This window comes from Syngnathoides biaculeatus, chromosome 18 (assembly GCF_019802595.1).
Source record: "Syngnathoides biaculeatus isolate LvHL_M chromosome 18, ASM1980259v1, whole genome shotgun sequence".
Taxonomy (NCBI): domain Eukaryota; kingdom Metazoa; phylum Chordata; class Actinopteri; order Syngnathiformes; family Syngnathidae; genus Syngnathoides; species Syngnathoides biaculeatus.
In genome coordinates, this window is record NC_084657.1 from 3,017,266 (window position 1) to 3,035,585 (window position 18,320).

Below are 18,320 nucleotides of genomic sequence, written 5' to 3' on the forward strand. Positions count from 1 at the left end.
TACTCTATTACTGTGTTTTTCACTGTGTTTTACATTATGCATATTTTAAGAGGTACTTCGTTGCTACAACTGGATGTAGCCATAGTTATTTTATGAGTGCAACATTCTTGGAACCAAAACATTTGACAGACTACCGGGATTCTTTTTTTTTTTTGTCTGCCATGCTAGTCAGTACAGATTTATTCAATAACAAAATCTTAATGCAGACAACTAATTTTGCTTCAATTTAGGTAGTATGAAATCATGTGCTGGCACTGCGCCGTCTTCAATTGTCGACACTCATTCTGTTTGTGTTTCCGTACAGATTCGACTGGACTGGAGATAACATCCACAGGGCCGACATCTATTGAGAAAGCCAGTGGGGAAAGCGTAAAACTGGATTGCATGTTCAATTTAAGCCCCGCGGATTCTGGCCCACTGGATATTGAATGGAGCCTGCTCTCCTCTGACAACCAGAAGGAAGACAAAGTGGTATGTGTCACACACACAAACCTGGACATTAGTTGGATTAGAGCTTTTGAGCAAGAAACGTTTTTGTTTTTATTTTCATTTTTAAAAATTGTTCATAGGAACAGTCCAACCTGATCTTCCATAGTTGGCTTGCTTCTGCACATTTTCATCAACAAGACACATGGGCCAAATGTTTGTAGGAGCTTAGAAACAGCCTGAAGAAGGCAACCTTCAAACCTAAGACAGGTTGAACAGTTTGAGCCCAAGAAGTGAGCATAAATACCTGTCCGGAAATGGTTTCCCTCAAAGGGCTGTCAAAGAATACATTACATTCAAGGTACAATTATTTTTGTCCAGGCCAGGTTTCGTGAGTTGTTCTTTTAAAATAATGATTTCAAACCACGCAAAAAACAAGTGTTTCTTTGTAATTTTATTACAACTTTTTTTCAGTTTCAGTGACTGTTTTTCTTTCTTCATTTTATCACATGTACACATGACCAAGTGAAATAAGCGCCAAAGGTTTGATTCTATTGCCGGTGTGTGGGTTTTGGCGTCAATTTGCCGTCCCTACATGGTTTATTAAACAAGAGGTGAAATGGAATGCAGGGCAAACACTAGTTGTGTATTTTATATGGGCTTTCAATATATGCAGTATGTATGAGCGCATATAATTTGAGCCACAGTCATTTCCAGTGAGTTTGTCTCACCTTTTTCTCTGTCTTGCCCACACAGTAGAAGTGATGGAGGGTCTTTTTTTTATTCCAGCCTGTCTTTCCTTTCCAACATGGCACTCAGCCACGTGAAGGGAAAACTACACAACTCCAGGGCTCCAATGTATTCCCACATACTCTAAAGGCTATTAGAGCCATAGAAACAGTTTTGTTACCGTTCGTCATATTCTAGTCTTCTATTATTGCTTTACTGCGACACTTCGCAGCTCTTAAAAAGCTTTCTCATCATTTCTCTATCTTGTGGCTGATGGCTCATTTTTATGTGCAGCAAAGAATTTAACATTTCCCTCGCCATTTGTGAGCTGTCTTGCACAATTCTATCATAACCAATGTCTTTTTGAATTGTACATTGAGTTAATCACCTGTGATGAAAAGTCAAATCTTATGAACCTTGTTGAAGTTCTTAGCCTCAGTTTGTGGAAATCAAGTGGTAAGTCCTCTTCAGCTCTGTCGGCGTTTCAAATGAGAATCTGATCTGAAGTGCCTTACCTGGATAAATACGTTAAATAATAAATATATCATGCCTTCGTTGTATGATTAATTTATAGTGATAAAACCTTTCAGATATTTTTAATTGGTTTAAAACAGATTTGTTCTCCTTGACCTATAAAAATTGCGCTCATCACTCATGCTCCTTCTGGTATTGCCTTTAACCAGGATGAGTTCATTCACATTTTAAGCTCTATCAAAAGTCAAATGTTAATTTAATGTTTAAGACATTATAGCAAAGCTCTAAAAATAATTTATTTCAGTGGTTCTATTCCACTTGGGATTTCATCATATTTGAGGATAGACTTGAATTTTTGCGTGTAAATGCTTTTTTTTTTTGGGGCCAAATATTTCCGCAAGCTTGTAGCATGCCATACTTTGGTGTATTATGACTAGACTTTATACCGATCCGATCAGACTGATCGGTATTGACCGATATTTCGCATTTTATGCTGATTGGCTTTGTCATAATTCAATGATCTGATAAATGACGTCATTGATTGGCTCCGCAAATTACTCTTCGTCACCATCGCGCACAATACATTAGTGTTCAAAATACCATCATTTCTCGAGTATAATGCGTCCTGAAGTGTAATGCGCACCCCCAAAGTTGACCTAAAAAAAAAAAATCAGGGAAACCCTTCTGCCAATCTACAATGCGCACCACCAGTTTGCTATCCATATGCTCAAAATTATTTATTTATTTTTATTTTATTAATAATTAGGAATTATCTTTATTTATATATTGCTAGGTTTGTACTTTTATTGTTTGTACTTGTATTGTTTTTCCAAAAAATCATCAATAATAATAATCTGTGCGCATGTAATGATGCAGCGGTAATTTATATCTTGGGACAGGCCACAGGACACACTTGTCATGGTCCCCACAATTGTCAGAACAGAATCCCACAACCGACTAACATAAATGCTCAACAATGGCGTAACATTTTTTTAATACTTTTGACAACACATATTACAATATTAGATAAACTATTTAACACTGTTTAACTTAAATATTTTTTGCATTAAATATTTGTGTATAAGACGTTTCTGTATAGTGCAGTTTATCCACTACATGACACATCCTTGGCCAAGACTTCGAAAGAAGCATCTGACTCATCTCCAATCTGAAAAAGATCCATCGTTGCCACCTTTGGTGCATCGCTGTGGAACTAATCACTGATGACTTGGTCCAGTTCCGGTGCCTCCTGCATTGCATCATGAACAGTGATCCCATCTTGCTCCCACGTAATTGTCATCCTCTGGGGCTATCCTCGGCGTTTGTAAGGAAATATTTTTTTAAATCTCAAGAGTCTTGGTTCCCTTTATTTCTCATTATTGTCAAGGTCCACCGTGCTAACAGCACAGCCTCTTGCCCCCGTTCGGCTACAATCTGTAGCAGGTCTTCATAGCGTCAGGTCGCTATCAAAACGAGAGCTCAAACTACGTACAAATGAGCGTTATGGGCATTTTAAAAAAAGCAAGCATCTCAATTATGTGCGCTATCCCATTTTGTTATATTATTTTAATAGTTTTTAAATATGCCCATTATGATCGTAGTACATAGTTTTAGCTCACGTTGTTGTGCTTCCGGGTTGGCCGCGTCATCGGCCGGAGTCATGACACATTTCTTTTAAAAGTGGCTAACCCTTGTAGTTGACATGTTTTGTCCTAACCCTAAGTTGAAACAAACTCACGGGTTGTCGTTTCTGATGTTTGGTGCAGTAGCAACAATATGCTATGCCAAGGATCGTAAAATGCCCCCTCCGACCCCCCCCCCTCCCCTAACAGTGCCTTGTGAAACTATACGGCCCCCTTGAACTATTGAACCTTTCGCCACATTTCAGGCTTCAATTTTTTTTTTTTTTTGTCAAGAATCAAGAACAAGTGGAACAAATTTAATGGATATTTTATACTTTTTCAACAAATACAAAATTGAAAAGTGGGGCGTGCAATATTATTTGGCCCCTTTACTTTCAGTGCAGCAAACTCACTCCAGAAGTTTAGTGAGGATCTCTGAATGATCCAATGTTGACTGATGATGATAAATAGAATCCATGTGTGTGGAATCAAGTCTGCTCTGCTCTGTGATAGTCTCAGGGTTCTGTTTAAAGTGCAGAGACCATCATGAAGAGCAAGGAACACACCAGGCAGGTCCGAGGTACTGTTGTGGAGATGTTTCAAACCGGATTTGGATACAAAAAGATTTCCTAAGCTTTCAACATCTCAAGGAGCACTGTGTAAGCGATCGTATGGAAATGGAAGGAGTATCAGACCACTGGAAATCTACCAAGACCCGGGCGTCCCTCTAAACTTTCACCCCAAACAAGGAGAAGACTGATCAGAGATGTAGCCAAGAGGCCCATGATCACTCCGAATGAACGGCAGAGATCTACAGCTGAGGTGGGAGAGTCTGCACTGCATTGCACTGCACTACACTGCACAAATCTGGCTTTTATGGAAGAGTGGCAAGAAAAAAAAACATTTCTCAAAGATGTCCATAAAAAGTCGCGTTTAAAGTTTGCCACAAACCACCCGAGAGACACACCAAACATGTGGAAGAAGGCGCTCTGGTCAGATGAAACCATAATCGAACTTTTTGGCCACAATGCAAAACAATATGTTTGCCGTAAAACCAACACACCTCATCATCCTGAACACACCTTCCCGACTGTCAAAGTGGTGGTGGCAGCCTCATGGTTTGGGCCTGCTTTTCTTCAGCAGGGACAAGGAATATGGTTATAATTGATGGGAAGATGAATGGAGCCAATTACAGGACCATTCTGGAAGAAAACCTGTTGGAGTCTGCAAAAGAACTGAGACTGAGACGGAGATTTATCTTCCAACAGGGCAATGATCCAAAACATAAAGCCAAATCTACAATGGAATGGTTCACAAATAAACTTATCCAGGTATTAGAATGGCTAAGTCAAAGTCCAGACCTGAATCCAATCAAGAATCTGTGGGCAGAGCTGAAGACTGACTTTCACAAACGCTCTCCATCCAACCTCACTGGGCTCGAGCTGTTTTGCAAGGAAGACTGGGCATGAATTTCAGTCTCTCGATGTCCAAAACTGAAAAAGACATACCCCAAGCGACTTGCAGCTGTAATTGCAGCAAAAGATGGCGCTACAAAGCATTAACGCAAGGGGGCCGAATAATCTTGCACGCCCCACTTTTCAGGTTTTTATTTGTTTTTTATTTATTTATTTGTTGTTTTTTGATAGTTTTCTGATAATCTACTGCACTTACTGGTAACTTGTTTAAGATGTAGCAATAAAAAATACACTAAAAATGTAGATTAATCTGGTTTGTCACATTGGACTGCTATTATTTTGAACACTACTGTATATTTGAATCCAAAAGTTTGTTTATTTTTTTGCCTTGTTGTGTGGTTTTTGACATAGTATTGTAAGTATCTGACGGCCAATAAAGTTATAAAAAAAAAAAAACATCCATGTGGGACAGACAACACAATTTAGACAGGCAACACATAATGTCCAGATCAGACTATAAGACAAATTTGGTCTTTCACGATTGTACTATATCTGTAGCATTTTTATATAGTAATCACTACTACAATATATAATCTTGTTCCAATACCACCGCACCCCGTTTTTTACGATTATTGGGCTTCATCTTGTCAACTCAAGCATGACTGGATACACTTGTTACTGTGGCAAAGACAACAGGAGTGTATTGCGCCGACTGTATTATTAGAAGAAATTGGGGAAAAACGTGTTGGGTATCAGGTATCTTTACATACTTTTAATACAATTTGCTCGCAAGCAGCCAACAAAATGTTATGTTGTCCCTAAACATGCTGGCTGGCATTCTGTAAAATAATGTTCTTAGGTTTTGCTGTGGGTGAAGTAATTTCATTACAATAAAGTTAATTACAGAAAGTTATTGCCCATTACTTCCGTCATGTAATAATGCTGCTTTGACCTGGCTGATTAAACTACATGACCTGACTGGAGCAGTGATTTCCAACCTTTATGGACCCAAAAAACATTTTACAATTGAAAAATGCATGTCGACAAACAAAAAGTGGATGCAATAATTACTGTTTGTCCGTCCTGCAATCTAATAGAAGACCCATTTGTTCTGTATGTGACTATGGCTCACTGACATAAATATATAAACAAAGATATCTTATTTATTGTAAATTTATATATATATATATATATATTTAAATTATTATTTTTTTTGCTATTGGAGTGGAGGAAGAAGCACGCAGGTGGATTATATTTTGTGCAGACAGTGTAATCTGAAGAAGGTTACCAACTGTAAGGTTGTGGTGTGGGAGAGTATAGCTCGACAGCATAGGATGGTGGTGTGTAGGATGACTCTGGTAGTGGGTAGGAAGACTAAGAAGACAAAGGTAGAGCCAGAAAATCAGGTGGTGGAAGTTGAGAAAGGAAGAATATTGTGTGGCCTTCCAGAAAGAGGTGAGACAGCCTCTAGATGGACAGGAAGAGCTCCCAGAAGACTGGAATACTACTGCCAAAATATTCAGAGAGGCAGGCAGGAGAGTACTTGGGGTGTCTTCTGGTAGGAAAGGGGAGAAAGAGACTTGGCGGTGGAACCCCAAAATACAGGAAGTCATCCAAGAAAAGAGATTAGCGAAGAAAATGTGGGGCACGGAGAGGACTGAGGAGAGGCGTAAGGAATAGGAGATACGTCGTAGGGCAAAGGTAGAGGTGGCAAAGGCTAAACAAGAGGCCTATGACGACATGTACTCCAGTTTGGATACGAAAGAAGGAGAAAAGGAGCTCTACAGGTTGGCTAGACAGAGGGATAGAGATAGGGAGGATGTGCAGCAGGTAAAGGTAATTAAGGATAGCGATGGAAATATGTTGACTGGTGCCAGTAGTGTGCTGAATAGATGGAAAGAGTACTTTGAGTAGTTAATGAATGAAGAAAATGGGAGAGAAGGTAGAGTAGAAGAGGCAAGCGTGAATGACCGGGAAGTGGCAATGATTAGTAAGGGGGAAGTTAGAAAAGCACTGAACAGAATGAAAAATGGAAAGCTAGTTAGTCCTGATGACATACCAGTGGAGGTATGGAAGCAATTTGGAGAGGTGGCTGTGGAGTTGTTGACCAATTTATTCAATAGAATACTAGCGGGAGAAAGGATGTCAGAAGAATGGAGGAAAAGTGTGCTAGTCTGCAATTTTAAGAACAAAGGAGATGTTCAGAGCTGTGGGAACTATAGAGGAATAAAGATGATGAGCCACACAATGAAGTTATGGGAAAGAGTAGTGGAGGCTAAACTCAGGGCAGGAGTAAGTATCTGCGAGCAACAGTATGGTTTCATGCCTAGATAAAGTACCACAGATACATTATTTGCCTTGAGGATGCTTGTGGAAAAGTACAGAGAAGGTCAGAAGGAGCTACATTGTGTCTTTGTGGATCTAGAGAAAGCCTATGACAGAGCCCCAAGAAAGGAACTGTGGTACTGCATGTGCAAGTCTGGTGTGGCGGGGGGGAAAGAAAAAAACAATTATTTATATATATATATATATATATATATATATATATATATATATAATATATATATATATATATATATATATATATATATATATATATATATTATATATATATAATATATATATATATAAAATATAATTAGAATCGTACAGGACATGTATGAGGGCAGCAGAACATTGGTGAGATGTGCTATTGGTGTGTCCGAAGAATTTAAGGTGGAGGTGGGACTGCATCAGGGATCTGCGCTAAGACCCTTTTTGTTTGCGGTAATAATGGATAGGCTGACAGATGAGGTTAATCTGGATTCTCCTTGGACCATGATGTTCGCAGATGATATTGTGATCTACAGTGAAAGCAGGGAACAGACAGAGGAACAGTTAGAAAGATGGAGCGACGGACTGGAAAGGAGAGGAATGAAGATTAGCCGTAAGTAAAACAGAATATATATGCGTGAATGAGAGTGGTTGAGGAGGAAGAGTGAAACTCCGGGGAGAAGAGATAGCAAAGGAGGTTGATGAATGTTGTGAGGGAGGACATGAGGACTGTGGGTGTTAGAGAGGAAGATGCACGAGATGGGCTTATATGGAAAAAGATGACATGCTGTGGCGACCCCTAATGGGACAAGCTGAAAGAAAAAAAATATATATTTTTTGAGTCGTTAAGTACACCACTATATATAGTAAATTGGGATTTACTTACTTACTACATTACTCAATCTTGTGAACAGATTAGTGATGTTTTTTTTCCTTTTTTTTTTTAAACTCTGTGATTGACCCCAAAAATATTGATCTTGTGAAGCCTAATTATAATACAGTGTTGCTGTAAAGCTACGCAAATTGTGATTTACGTCTCCGTCGACGATGAAGTTCTCGTTAGCACACAGTTGTTGTCCGTGCATTATTGAACATACCATTTTGATGACGAAGATGGAGCTGGCTTTGGGCCGCCGCTTTCGTTCCTCACCGCCGGTCTCAGGGTCCCGCTGGTATGAATATTTTAAGACAAGAAGCAATTAGAATAGCCAAAGCTAGCGAGGCTAACCGTTATTCTCATCCACAAACAGCTTCTTTTTGTACTCTCTGATCAGCGCTGTATGAATAGTCTGTCGCCTTGTTGGCTGGACATTTTGCTGCACCAAGGAGCATCATAGTCTGACAGAGGAGATTCTCTGTAAATTAGATGAAATGCCAAAAACGTGATTAGCAATTCGTAGATTTGAAGCTTTGAACATTGATGTGGAGGAGTAAAGTCAACTCTTTGACCAGTCGACTAATTGGTTCAACATCTTATAAGAGCTTTAGAAACACAGTCTCCCTTGAGTTGAAACCACCATGTCCAGAGGACAGGGTTTTTGTGCCCTCGAATTCACTTCACAATGCTCCAAACCTAAGGGGACATTCATTTTGAGCGATGTGGTCTTTGGTAAACAGACCTGCTACAATTTAGCAAAACATCTGGTTCAAGAGTCTAGTCCTTTGAAAATGTTATCCTTTACCTCTGCTGTATGTTCTCTGGCAGAAGGAATATTGGTTGTACAAAAGTTGAAGCTGTAGGTTGCATCATTTGCATTCTGTGATGTTTTTAAATTACGATTTAATCTTCCAGTGTGATGAGGGATTCAGAGGGTTGCAAATATACTTCATACCAGTGAACCATATTTTTCAGCTCTTTAGTTCCCACCGTTGTCAGGAATGATCTCCCCTTCATCTGACATAACCCACATATCACCAAGGTCTTTTGGCGGGTGGTGAAGCGTAGCTAATGCATGTAGCTTTGTTGGGCTTGAACAAGAGATGCCAGGCATGCTTTCAGTTGCACCCATGTGCATTTCAGCTCTTCTTGTCAGCCTACAGAATACATGGAAGAAGGTTGGCCATGGCTGGTATTATAGTAATAATTAGAGAAAAAAAAAAACACGACAGGAGGGCAATTCCTTGCATGACTATATTGCATCTCAGTTATTGTCTCTTGAATAGAGGGCCAAAATATCTTTCTATAAACAAGGTTTTTACATTTTAGCAAACCATGTTCTTACTGCATCTTTTTTAATTTTATTAAAGTTCTCGAGTATTGGCGCTTTGCCTTGAACAGTACCACCTATGTTCAAAAACCGGGCCAAATTAATCATGTCACTTGAAATATGCGACACTGACTTTCATAGGTTCTAGCCATGGTAATGAGACAATAACGGCTGTGCTATACTTTAATGCAGTTTTCAAAGCTAAGGGAGCTTTCACATTAGCAGCTTTTAGGATAAGATGTATGGAAAATGAAAGGATATGAAATTTTTATCAAACTATTCCCCCAGTGGAGTTCAGTTAGACAGGTTGCAAAACAGCAAACAAAGCAACAGATGTGATATGAATGTTGCCCAACATTAGCCCGATATAATCTGCGCAAGTTAAATTTCCCCCAAGTGGCTCTGTAGCCATCTCCGCTAGTCTTCTATGTAACAGCGTTACATTAGCATCAGTAGCTAATGGACTTAACACTGATCTGATCAGCTTCATCGGTATCGGCCGATAAATAGCCTTTTGTGCTGATTGACTAGCCAGCGTTGTCATAATTTGCCGATCCGATTAATGACATAATTGATTGGCTGCACAAAAGACTTTCTCTGCGTCGCTGTCGTATGCAATGTACTTGAATCGAAAAGATGGTTTATTTTTAGCCTTTTCTCAAGTCTTTTGACGTCATTTATTTATTATTATATTATATTATTATTATATACTTGTTACCTCGGCCATGAAACAAACAATGGATCACATGTCATATGTTGGTCATAAAAGAACAAAATGAAGAAAAATGTGTGGTGGTCACCGGTGCTCAGGAGAAGACGTTTGATCTAGGTTTGCTTGAGGCATATTTATGTACTTTTAATCTGATATGGCTTACAAGAAGGCAACAAAATGTCATGTAGTCTCACAACCTAGTGCTAGCACTAATGGTTGTACATAAATATGTCAGCGTTCTGATGAATGCATGCTCTAAAGTTTCAGGTTGTGTTGAGAAATGTAATTACAGTAAGTTGGCACCCATTATTTGTCATGTTGTAATGTTTGTTTGAGCTGACTGATTAGAATACATGATCTGACTCGGGAATATTTTTGAAGATACTCAGTATAGACTACACAAGTACTATATATAAATCAGTAAGATTAACTAGACGTTGCTCTTGTGATCAGGTCGGTGATCAATCCTGATCGTGTAAAGCCTAGTAGCTAACAGGATACACCAATGCGTTATCTAGATCATTTGGATCGGTATCGGTCGATAATTAGCATTTCGTGTTGATCGGCTGATTGGCTTTCATGATATAATTCGCCGATCGCATCAATGACATCGGCAATCAGCTATTTAACTCCGTGTCTTTGTTGTGTACGAATGCATAAACCAGTTTATTTTTAGCATAGTCATGTCTTGTAGCACAGTACTGTGATTATATGATGGCCAATAAAGTTTGTTCCAATCCTGTCGGTAAAAAAACATGTCATTGGGTGGGACTATTTTGCGGTGTCTCAGACATACAGGTAAAGATATTTGCAGTCTGTGCACAACTGAAGTGGGGAACGCCTTCCAAATGCTTGAACACAAATTTGATTAGACACCTGAAGAATGTACAGAAGGAGAAGCATGCCGCGTTCAAGCAACGCAGCGAGAAGAAAAATAACAAAACAAAGGAAAAGTCAAACAAATGCAAGCTTTGGACAACACCCATCCATATAGCCAGGACAGTGAGAAAGTGAGCATATCATTAGCAGTATTCAAATAATTTTACGAGTAAGTTAACATCTATTATTTCTGTCATGTTGTAATCTTGAATTTAGAAATGTATGTCAGTGTCCCATCCTTTCATGCCCCCGAGATGTCATTGTTTTAAGTTTTGTCTAAAATCCTAGGAATCATTTTGAAGATACAATAAGTACTCAATATATAGTACACAAGTATAAACATTAAATGAAGAAGTCGAGTTTCTTGTTATATGCTACCATATTATTTAGAGCTATGTTAAGTGGTTTTGTGTTGGCGAGATTTTTCTGATACACCGCAGTCTTTAGATAACCTCACATTTTGAAGGGGGAAAAATTGCATTTTGGCATTTAACATTATAGAGCTTTGTAAGCTCAGCTGTAAAATTAGTCTTGTGCCTGTATTTAAGCCTTTGACCTTTGATTTGCCTCTCAAATGATTAACCCGTTTTTTTTTCCCATCACCAAGCAATGATATCACCTGGCAATGACCATATTTGCATATACCTATTGAAACCACACCTTGTTCTTTTTTTTTTTTTTAAACCTCTGCAGCTTGAGATATCCACAGAAACGATCCTGTCATGTGGCGATTCTTTCATTGTGTCCCATGTGTTATGAGCATAAGTGCTGTGGTGCTCCTGTGTCCATTGCCGCTCCACCGGCTTGTCTTGTCATGTGCTTTTCATTTTCATTTCCCAATGCTCTTTCTAGGAATTCAGCATTCTCAAGGTCACAGATTTTTTTTTTTTTTTTTTTAATCTTGCTAGAGGTGTGTAAAAATACTCCCATCTGTGCACCTGTAAGTATTTGAGTAAGATTTTGTCTGGCTGAGCTTGGAGGCATTTAATTTCCTCTCCTCTGTGGTCTCATCTCACATATGGCTGTTATTACTGTTCACATTTTGTTCCCCTGTAAAAGTTGAATCATTTTATTCCCTTCCCCAGAGGACCTAGTGGAAATGTAATAGATTTACTTGTTTAGGTAATATGTACTAGATGAGCACTGCCCCCCCCCCCCCCCCCCCACCACCACCACACACACTGCGTTCCATACTAGCAGTTCTACAAACTATTCAGTAGTCATAAATGGGTCAAACTAGAGCATCATTGACTTGTTTTCTTCGATAGTTTCTCTGGGGGATTTGACTGCACCAATAACTTCACTATTCTCTCTCTAATGCCATGTTTCGTTTTTACGTCTCTCCACCCTGGGGTATTGCTGAGAATGTCTGGTCCTTATCATGGCAGAGAAAACCCATTTGTTGTCTCAACCAATGCAGTGGTGAAAGAAAATGTTCCAGGCTACAAGCCTTCCTTTTTTTGACTCCACCTGGCCTTTATTTCTCAGAATTTTTATGCTGCTCTTAAGACCCGGAGTGTGAGTGTGTTTGTGTAGGAGGATGGGGGAGTGGACATAATTGTGGTATCCTGTCCTCTGTTGACACAGCAGGTGTTGATTTGACTCCACACTGGCCGCTTTGTTTGTTCCACTTTGGTACCGGTAGGGCAGACTGAAGGACATTGATGTAAAATAGCTTACTTTTCCTCCTCTGGATATTAATTCACTTCCCACCTAATTCTTGAGATGTTAGCATAATACTTATACATTGTTTACCTCGCTATCCTCATTTGTAGCTCTCCATTTGTACTCATTATTCACATTTGACTTTCATCCAACCATCCATTTTCTGAGCCGCTTATCCTCGTAAGGGTCGCAAGAGTGGTAGAGACTATCCCAGCTGTCTTCAGACAGGAGGCAGGGTACACCCTTTGATCCCTGGTCCTCACAATTGTGAGGCAGATGCTCTAATCAATCATTCATCCTGGTCATTTAACATGCCGTCCATTTGACTTTCATTGTGCAGTATTATTTAGTCATTTGAATATTGCTGCACTCTGGACTAAAACCTGTGTTTGGGCTATTATATATTTATTTATTTATTTTTACAAATCTGTGCTATTGTTGAGTGTGAGTTTTATACATTTCTGACCAATATAAAATGTTGAAAATTACTTGCTCTCCCTGATAATGCAATGTTAATGGCTTGAATTTTTTTTGTTTTTCTTTTGGTTATTTGGTGATTTTGGCTCAACGCCAATGATACTCTTATAAAGAAATTGATAGCCTCCATATTGGGCATAATATAAATTGTCATTCAAAAATTAAATAATTATTATTTGTATTCTTCCCACTTCTCATAAGTATTACTGTGGCTTAGCTGTTACTTTCCACATACCAAAATGCAACATTTTATTTTTTCACCTTTCTTAGTTTAGATTAAAAAAAATATTTCCAATTCAATGCTACACTTATTTGTTCCTACTTTGTGGGTTGTTTCTATATTATTGTAAGTGTATGAATGTGTGAATTTTGCTTCTGTCACAACTTCATTTCCCCATTTGTCAGTCTATCATCTGTCTGTTTTTTTTTTTTTTTAAAAAGACACCAGGATGATTTAAAAATATTTTTCCATCCATCAATCAACACAACTGCCACTATTAAAAGTGTCTATAATTAACACCAAATTAAGTTCTGTTGCTCTTCTTAGCTTGATTACTTTTTTCGCTTTCGAGCATGAGCAAGAGCAAGTTTTATGCAAACACTGATCCTCAAAGCACGACGCTGCCATCGTCATGCTTCACTTTAGGTACGGTGTTCTTTTGATGATGAACCGTGTTGTGTTTGTGCCAAAAATCTCACATGCATTTGCAAGACTCGTTAGTTTTTTCAAGATGTAGCAGGGCTCGGATGATATATATATATATATATATATATATATACATATTTTTTTTTTTTTTGGCAAGATAAAACTTCTGTCTTACCACCCTCGCCCATAGCACAGACGTGAAGAAGACTCCACTTGTACTAAACAACCAGTCCTTGCCAGAAATTCCTACAGCTCCTTCGATGTTGCTGTTGCTGCTTTGCCATACTTTCTCCTCTCCCTGTCTTTACTGTTTTCCAAGCTATATTTAATGCCTTGGAATTTCATTTGTATCCTTCTGCTGACTGAGAGATTTTGACAGTGAGAGCCTTCTGATGCTGTTGAAGTTCTCTGCAAACTACGGCTTGTACTGTAAGATGTGACTACAAAAATGTCAGGAAAAGCTTACTGCAACAGTAGAACTTTATTTGGGGTTTGTCAGGGGCACTTTATATGGTGGCATGTGTCTGCTGACTTCCTTTTAACATGAGCTTGAATGTTCTCAAAAAGTTTAGAAATCATTCATCCTGGTCATTTTGAACAGAGGTGTGTAGACATTTATCTGTTCAGTGTATATTTTTGCATTTTAAAACCACATTTTAAAAATGTCAACATTCCTCCTTTTTTTCCACATTTCACCTGAATAAATGGACATTTCTAATTAACCAACACCCTCTCCTCTGTTCCCAGGTGATCCTGTACTCCGGTGATAGGGCCTATGAGGACTACTATGCCCCCATGAAGGGTAGAGTTTACTTCAACTCTGCTGACCCCAAAAACGGGGACGCCTCCATCAACCTGACAGGCCTGAAGTCATCGGACTCTGGCACGTACCAGTGTAAAGTGAAGAAGGTTCCTGGCATTCACAGCAGAAAGATGCGATTGATTGTCATGGGTGAGTGAACAAAAAGCAGAAAAGATAGCCACCGTTGTTACCTTCAACATTTTTTTTTTCTCACTGGGCACAGCCCCTCCTCTACATGCAGTCGAAATGCTCCGAGTCACACGCTCTTTGCCTCGCTTGGCTGTTTTGATTTAATCCCTCCTAAAATTGAGAACATACCCTTCCCAGAGGCTTTAGACCATTGACCTCCTCGTGTTACAATCGTGTTCACCCACGCTGATTGTCAAAAGTGATCATCTTTTACCTCATTGAGGTCATTTATTATTTATCATGTGTATCTGTCTTGAGTAAAAGTGTTTTGTTCTAGTTTTTTTCTTAGATTAACTCTGGAAAGTAACTGTTCATACAATGTTGACGTTCATCTTTATAGGATAATATTAATGGTATGTCTACATAAGGTACAGTGTATATATATATTTTTTTCATAACAACACATTCAAACTGTCTTGTATTATGTTCTGTTTGATTATTTTTGATACAATTTATTGCACAGGCTAAAATGACTGACCCGTCCCAGTTGTATAAGTTAGATGACTCACTCTTTCAGAAAACAACACACACGTGAGTGTTGCTGATTGGTCTACTGAACGAGTGATGTCAAAAGTGATATGCCTCCCGAAACTGGCCTACTGCGTAGTTGTGTATAAGGGGGTGGGGGCGGGGAGGAACCTACAGGCACCACTCTCGAGATAAGCGGTGCATTGTGCCCTTATCGTGGCCACGTTATCTGGGCTTTTTCATTAAGCAGCTTCCAAATATGGTTGCTGTTTTTTTTTTCTTCACACAAATAGGACTGCAGTGTTCCCACTTTTTTACCCACTAGTACTCGAGTTATTGTGCAAAACTACAGTTGACCTCAGAACTAGTGACAAAGTTGTAACGAAGCCTGTTACTATACTCAGACATTTAATGAGTTTGCTGCGACTTGCTACTTTTCACTAAGTTGCAGTACTTTAGCAAACTAGGGAAGGTATGTTCTTCACTTATTGGTTCATTTTAACTTCAAACAGATGAAATTTGATGAATAGATTCCATGTAACATCGGATGCACGGAAATTTCGACTGCCGGACTGTCTCTTTTGAAAATAGCCCAGAAGTGCATTTTCTGTTTCGGACCCAAAGACTTTTTTTTTTTTTTTTTTCACTGAAATAAGACTTCTGACATGTCTCACTCATACCATGTTGATCACTGACAGCTGGAGTATAAGTGTGTACACATGAGAGTAGAGAATCCTAGAGATGAGAGAATACAATTGACGAGAAATATCATGTAGCCCTTTGCTGACTATCCAGTTGAATTGACTGTGGGGAATCACTTTGTTACACTTTCTACATTCACGGTTTGATGACATAGTGCCGTCAATGTGAAATAATTGTAAATCTTTAACACATGCATTCAACAAGCGTACGAGTAAAAACAGTAATAACAAAGAACATCTTGGGTTATAGTCGTCAATTTACATTTGTTTGATGCTTTTAAAGATTAAAATGGGAAGGCTATGCAAAAATCTAATTTGAGAAGGGGGACAATATTTTTTTCACCATACAGTAATTTTAAAAATATGGAAATTCAGACAAATTGTTCTTTCTGTAGGTTGGCCGCTATGTAGTCATAGCCATAAATGCAATTATATTAATAGCTGGCATAGTTTAATGATTGCAGTTTGTTGCATTTTTGTCAGTTATTTTTTGTGTATATGAAAAGTGCTCCCGAATAAAGTTTGATTGATTTCATTGCTTATTCCTTTCAGTCTTTCAGTTTTCAGCCTTGGGGCTTCCAGGTTCAGTTTTTGGTTTCTGTCAAAAATTTTCATTTCAGTACACCACTACATGAGCTGTTTCTCATATAGGTTGCTGGTCCTCAGGCACTGAACTAAAATACAGTATTAGAGCAACTAGAGGAGCAGCAGGCTGTCACTGCCCTGCACCACTGACAGACAGAGGAAATCCACCCCACCTCCCCCACGTGCCATTTGGATTATTAATTACACCCTGGAAAGGAAACAACCAATATCACATTCCCTCAACTCTGTACTGAACTGTCAGTTTCCTGCACTCTTACCCCCATCCACAGATTGCGTTGGAATTATGTATTCAAAAACAAAAAGGAAAACAAAGTGGGCAGATATGTTTAATATTTTTCCTATCTTCACGGGATACTGCAACCCATGCTGCCATGCATTTATCATTTTTCTTTGATTGTTTATATATTAAAACAATAAGCCTGGGTACAATATCCAGAAGGATTTTTTTTTTTGTTTGTTTTTATCTACTTACTCATCTATTTGATTTAACGTCCCTGGATGTTTTTTTTCTCCCAAAGCTCCAAATTTGGGAATCGCTAAGCGAATCGCTAAGGAACCAAATCACTTAGCAGTATCAAAAATAGAACGGGGTTAAATTAACCCATTCGTGGGCATGGTCCCGTTTTCGATCATCAATCACATCATGATTTTCACACATTATATCCTTCAGTATATCAAAATATTTAAGTGTTTTAATCTGAAGCCATATTTTGGTATCAGGAGAGGATAACTCATGGGTAGAAGTTAGCAGTTATTTCCCTTTCCTTCCTGACCCAACATGGCTGCCATTATCATATAACTTAACCGTAAATGAAAAATAAGTTATTTCCTTGATTGTGGCCTGTTAGGAGACTTTTATCTCAATAAGGCAAAAAATGGCCACCCTGTCTATGAATGAGTTCATATTAAATTAAAATTCTCATCAATTTCCACAACAATTTACAAATTTATTGAAAAGGGTCCTGCAACAAACATTTCTTAGTTCCTGTTTTGAATTCTACATTAGCCCTTTTATACATCCCAGAATGGATAGATCTGCACAGGCCGCCTAAGCCACGCCTACTTGCATACTGTTGTTATGCACTCCAAGCTACCAATCAAAATGGCGGACGCACTGCGGCCGAAGCATGTTACGAGTGATTCAATAGAGCGAATTGCCGATAGTATTTCTGTTTCCTTTGTGCCCATGGTATCAGAACTATTGACTAAGAGTGTACAGAAAGGCCTGAATTACTTTCAACGCCAGTTAAAGTTTCTGCAACATGTTGACCGTCCAATGCGAAAGAATCAAATACCTCATAAACTAATGTTGGACATCGAATGCGAGAAGATTTCTGATGCCTATTGTTCATGCGAAAGCAGGGTAACTTTGCATTTTTACGCTACATAAACATGTCGATTTGAAATATCTACGTCCATAATGGATAATTTACATAAATTATGGCAGTGTGCGTGTTGGTCTGAACGTACGTAAATGTAGGCCCAAGACATTTGTATTCACGTGATGTGTTTAATCATGGATAAGAACGTTTGGCTGGAAGCTTTGAGTTTCACCCAGCTCAGGTAAAGCATCCTCCTTCCTCAATAGGTGTTACACCAACTAATTGAATAACTTACCTTGGAACAGACGGCTTTGTGCTGATATATCTTCGACCCGTTCATCTGATCGTGAGGTCGGCCACAAGCCTTTCTCGACCATTTGCATTTATCTAAATTACGCTTAAGGTGGGAAAGTGGACCAGATATCCTCCCAGTAATCTCTCTGCATAGCGCTGGTCGCCATTACACGTTCCCCAGCCACATCAAAGCACCATATTTCCGAATTGGATATAAGCATGACTACACACTCTCATTTCAGAGGCTTAAAGTAACCATGCTCTCTGTTTGTGGGTAAAGAATCGCGGCTGTAGGCAGCATGGGCGGAGTTCAGAAAATGACGCGCACTGATTGGTCAAAAGGGAGCTGTCAATCATTCTCATGGACCCATCC

At 38.9% G+C, this 18,320-nt stretch overlaps 1 protein-coding gene across 1 annotated transcript in view; it reads left to right on the forward strand.

The window, feature by feature from the left end:
• The window catches only part of cxadr (CXADR Ig-like cell adhesion molecule), a 63,993-nt gene that overhangs the window by 30,105 nt on the left and 15,568 nt on the right, over positions 1–18,320 (forward strand). Inside the window, exons 2-3 of the mRNA XM_061803343.1 lie at positions 305–471; positions 14,313–14,517. Coding sequence (XP_061659327.1) covers positions 305–471; positions 14,313–14,517 — 372 coding nt within the window. The remainder of the gene's footprint in view (positions 1–304; positions 472–14,312; positions 14,518–18,320) is intronic.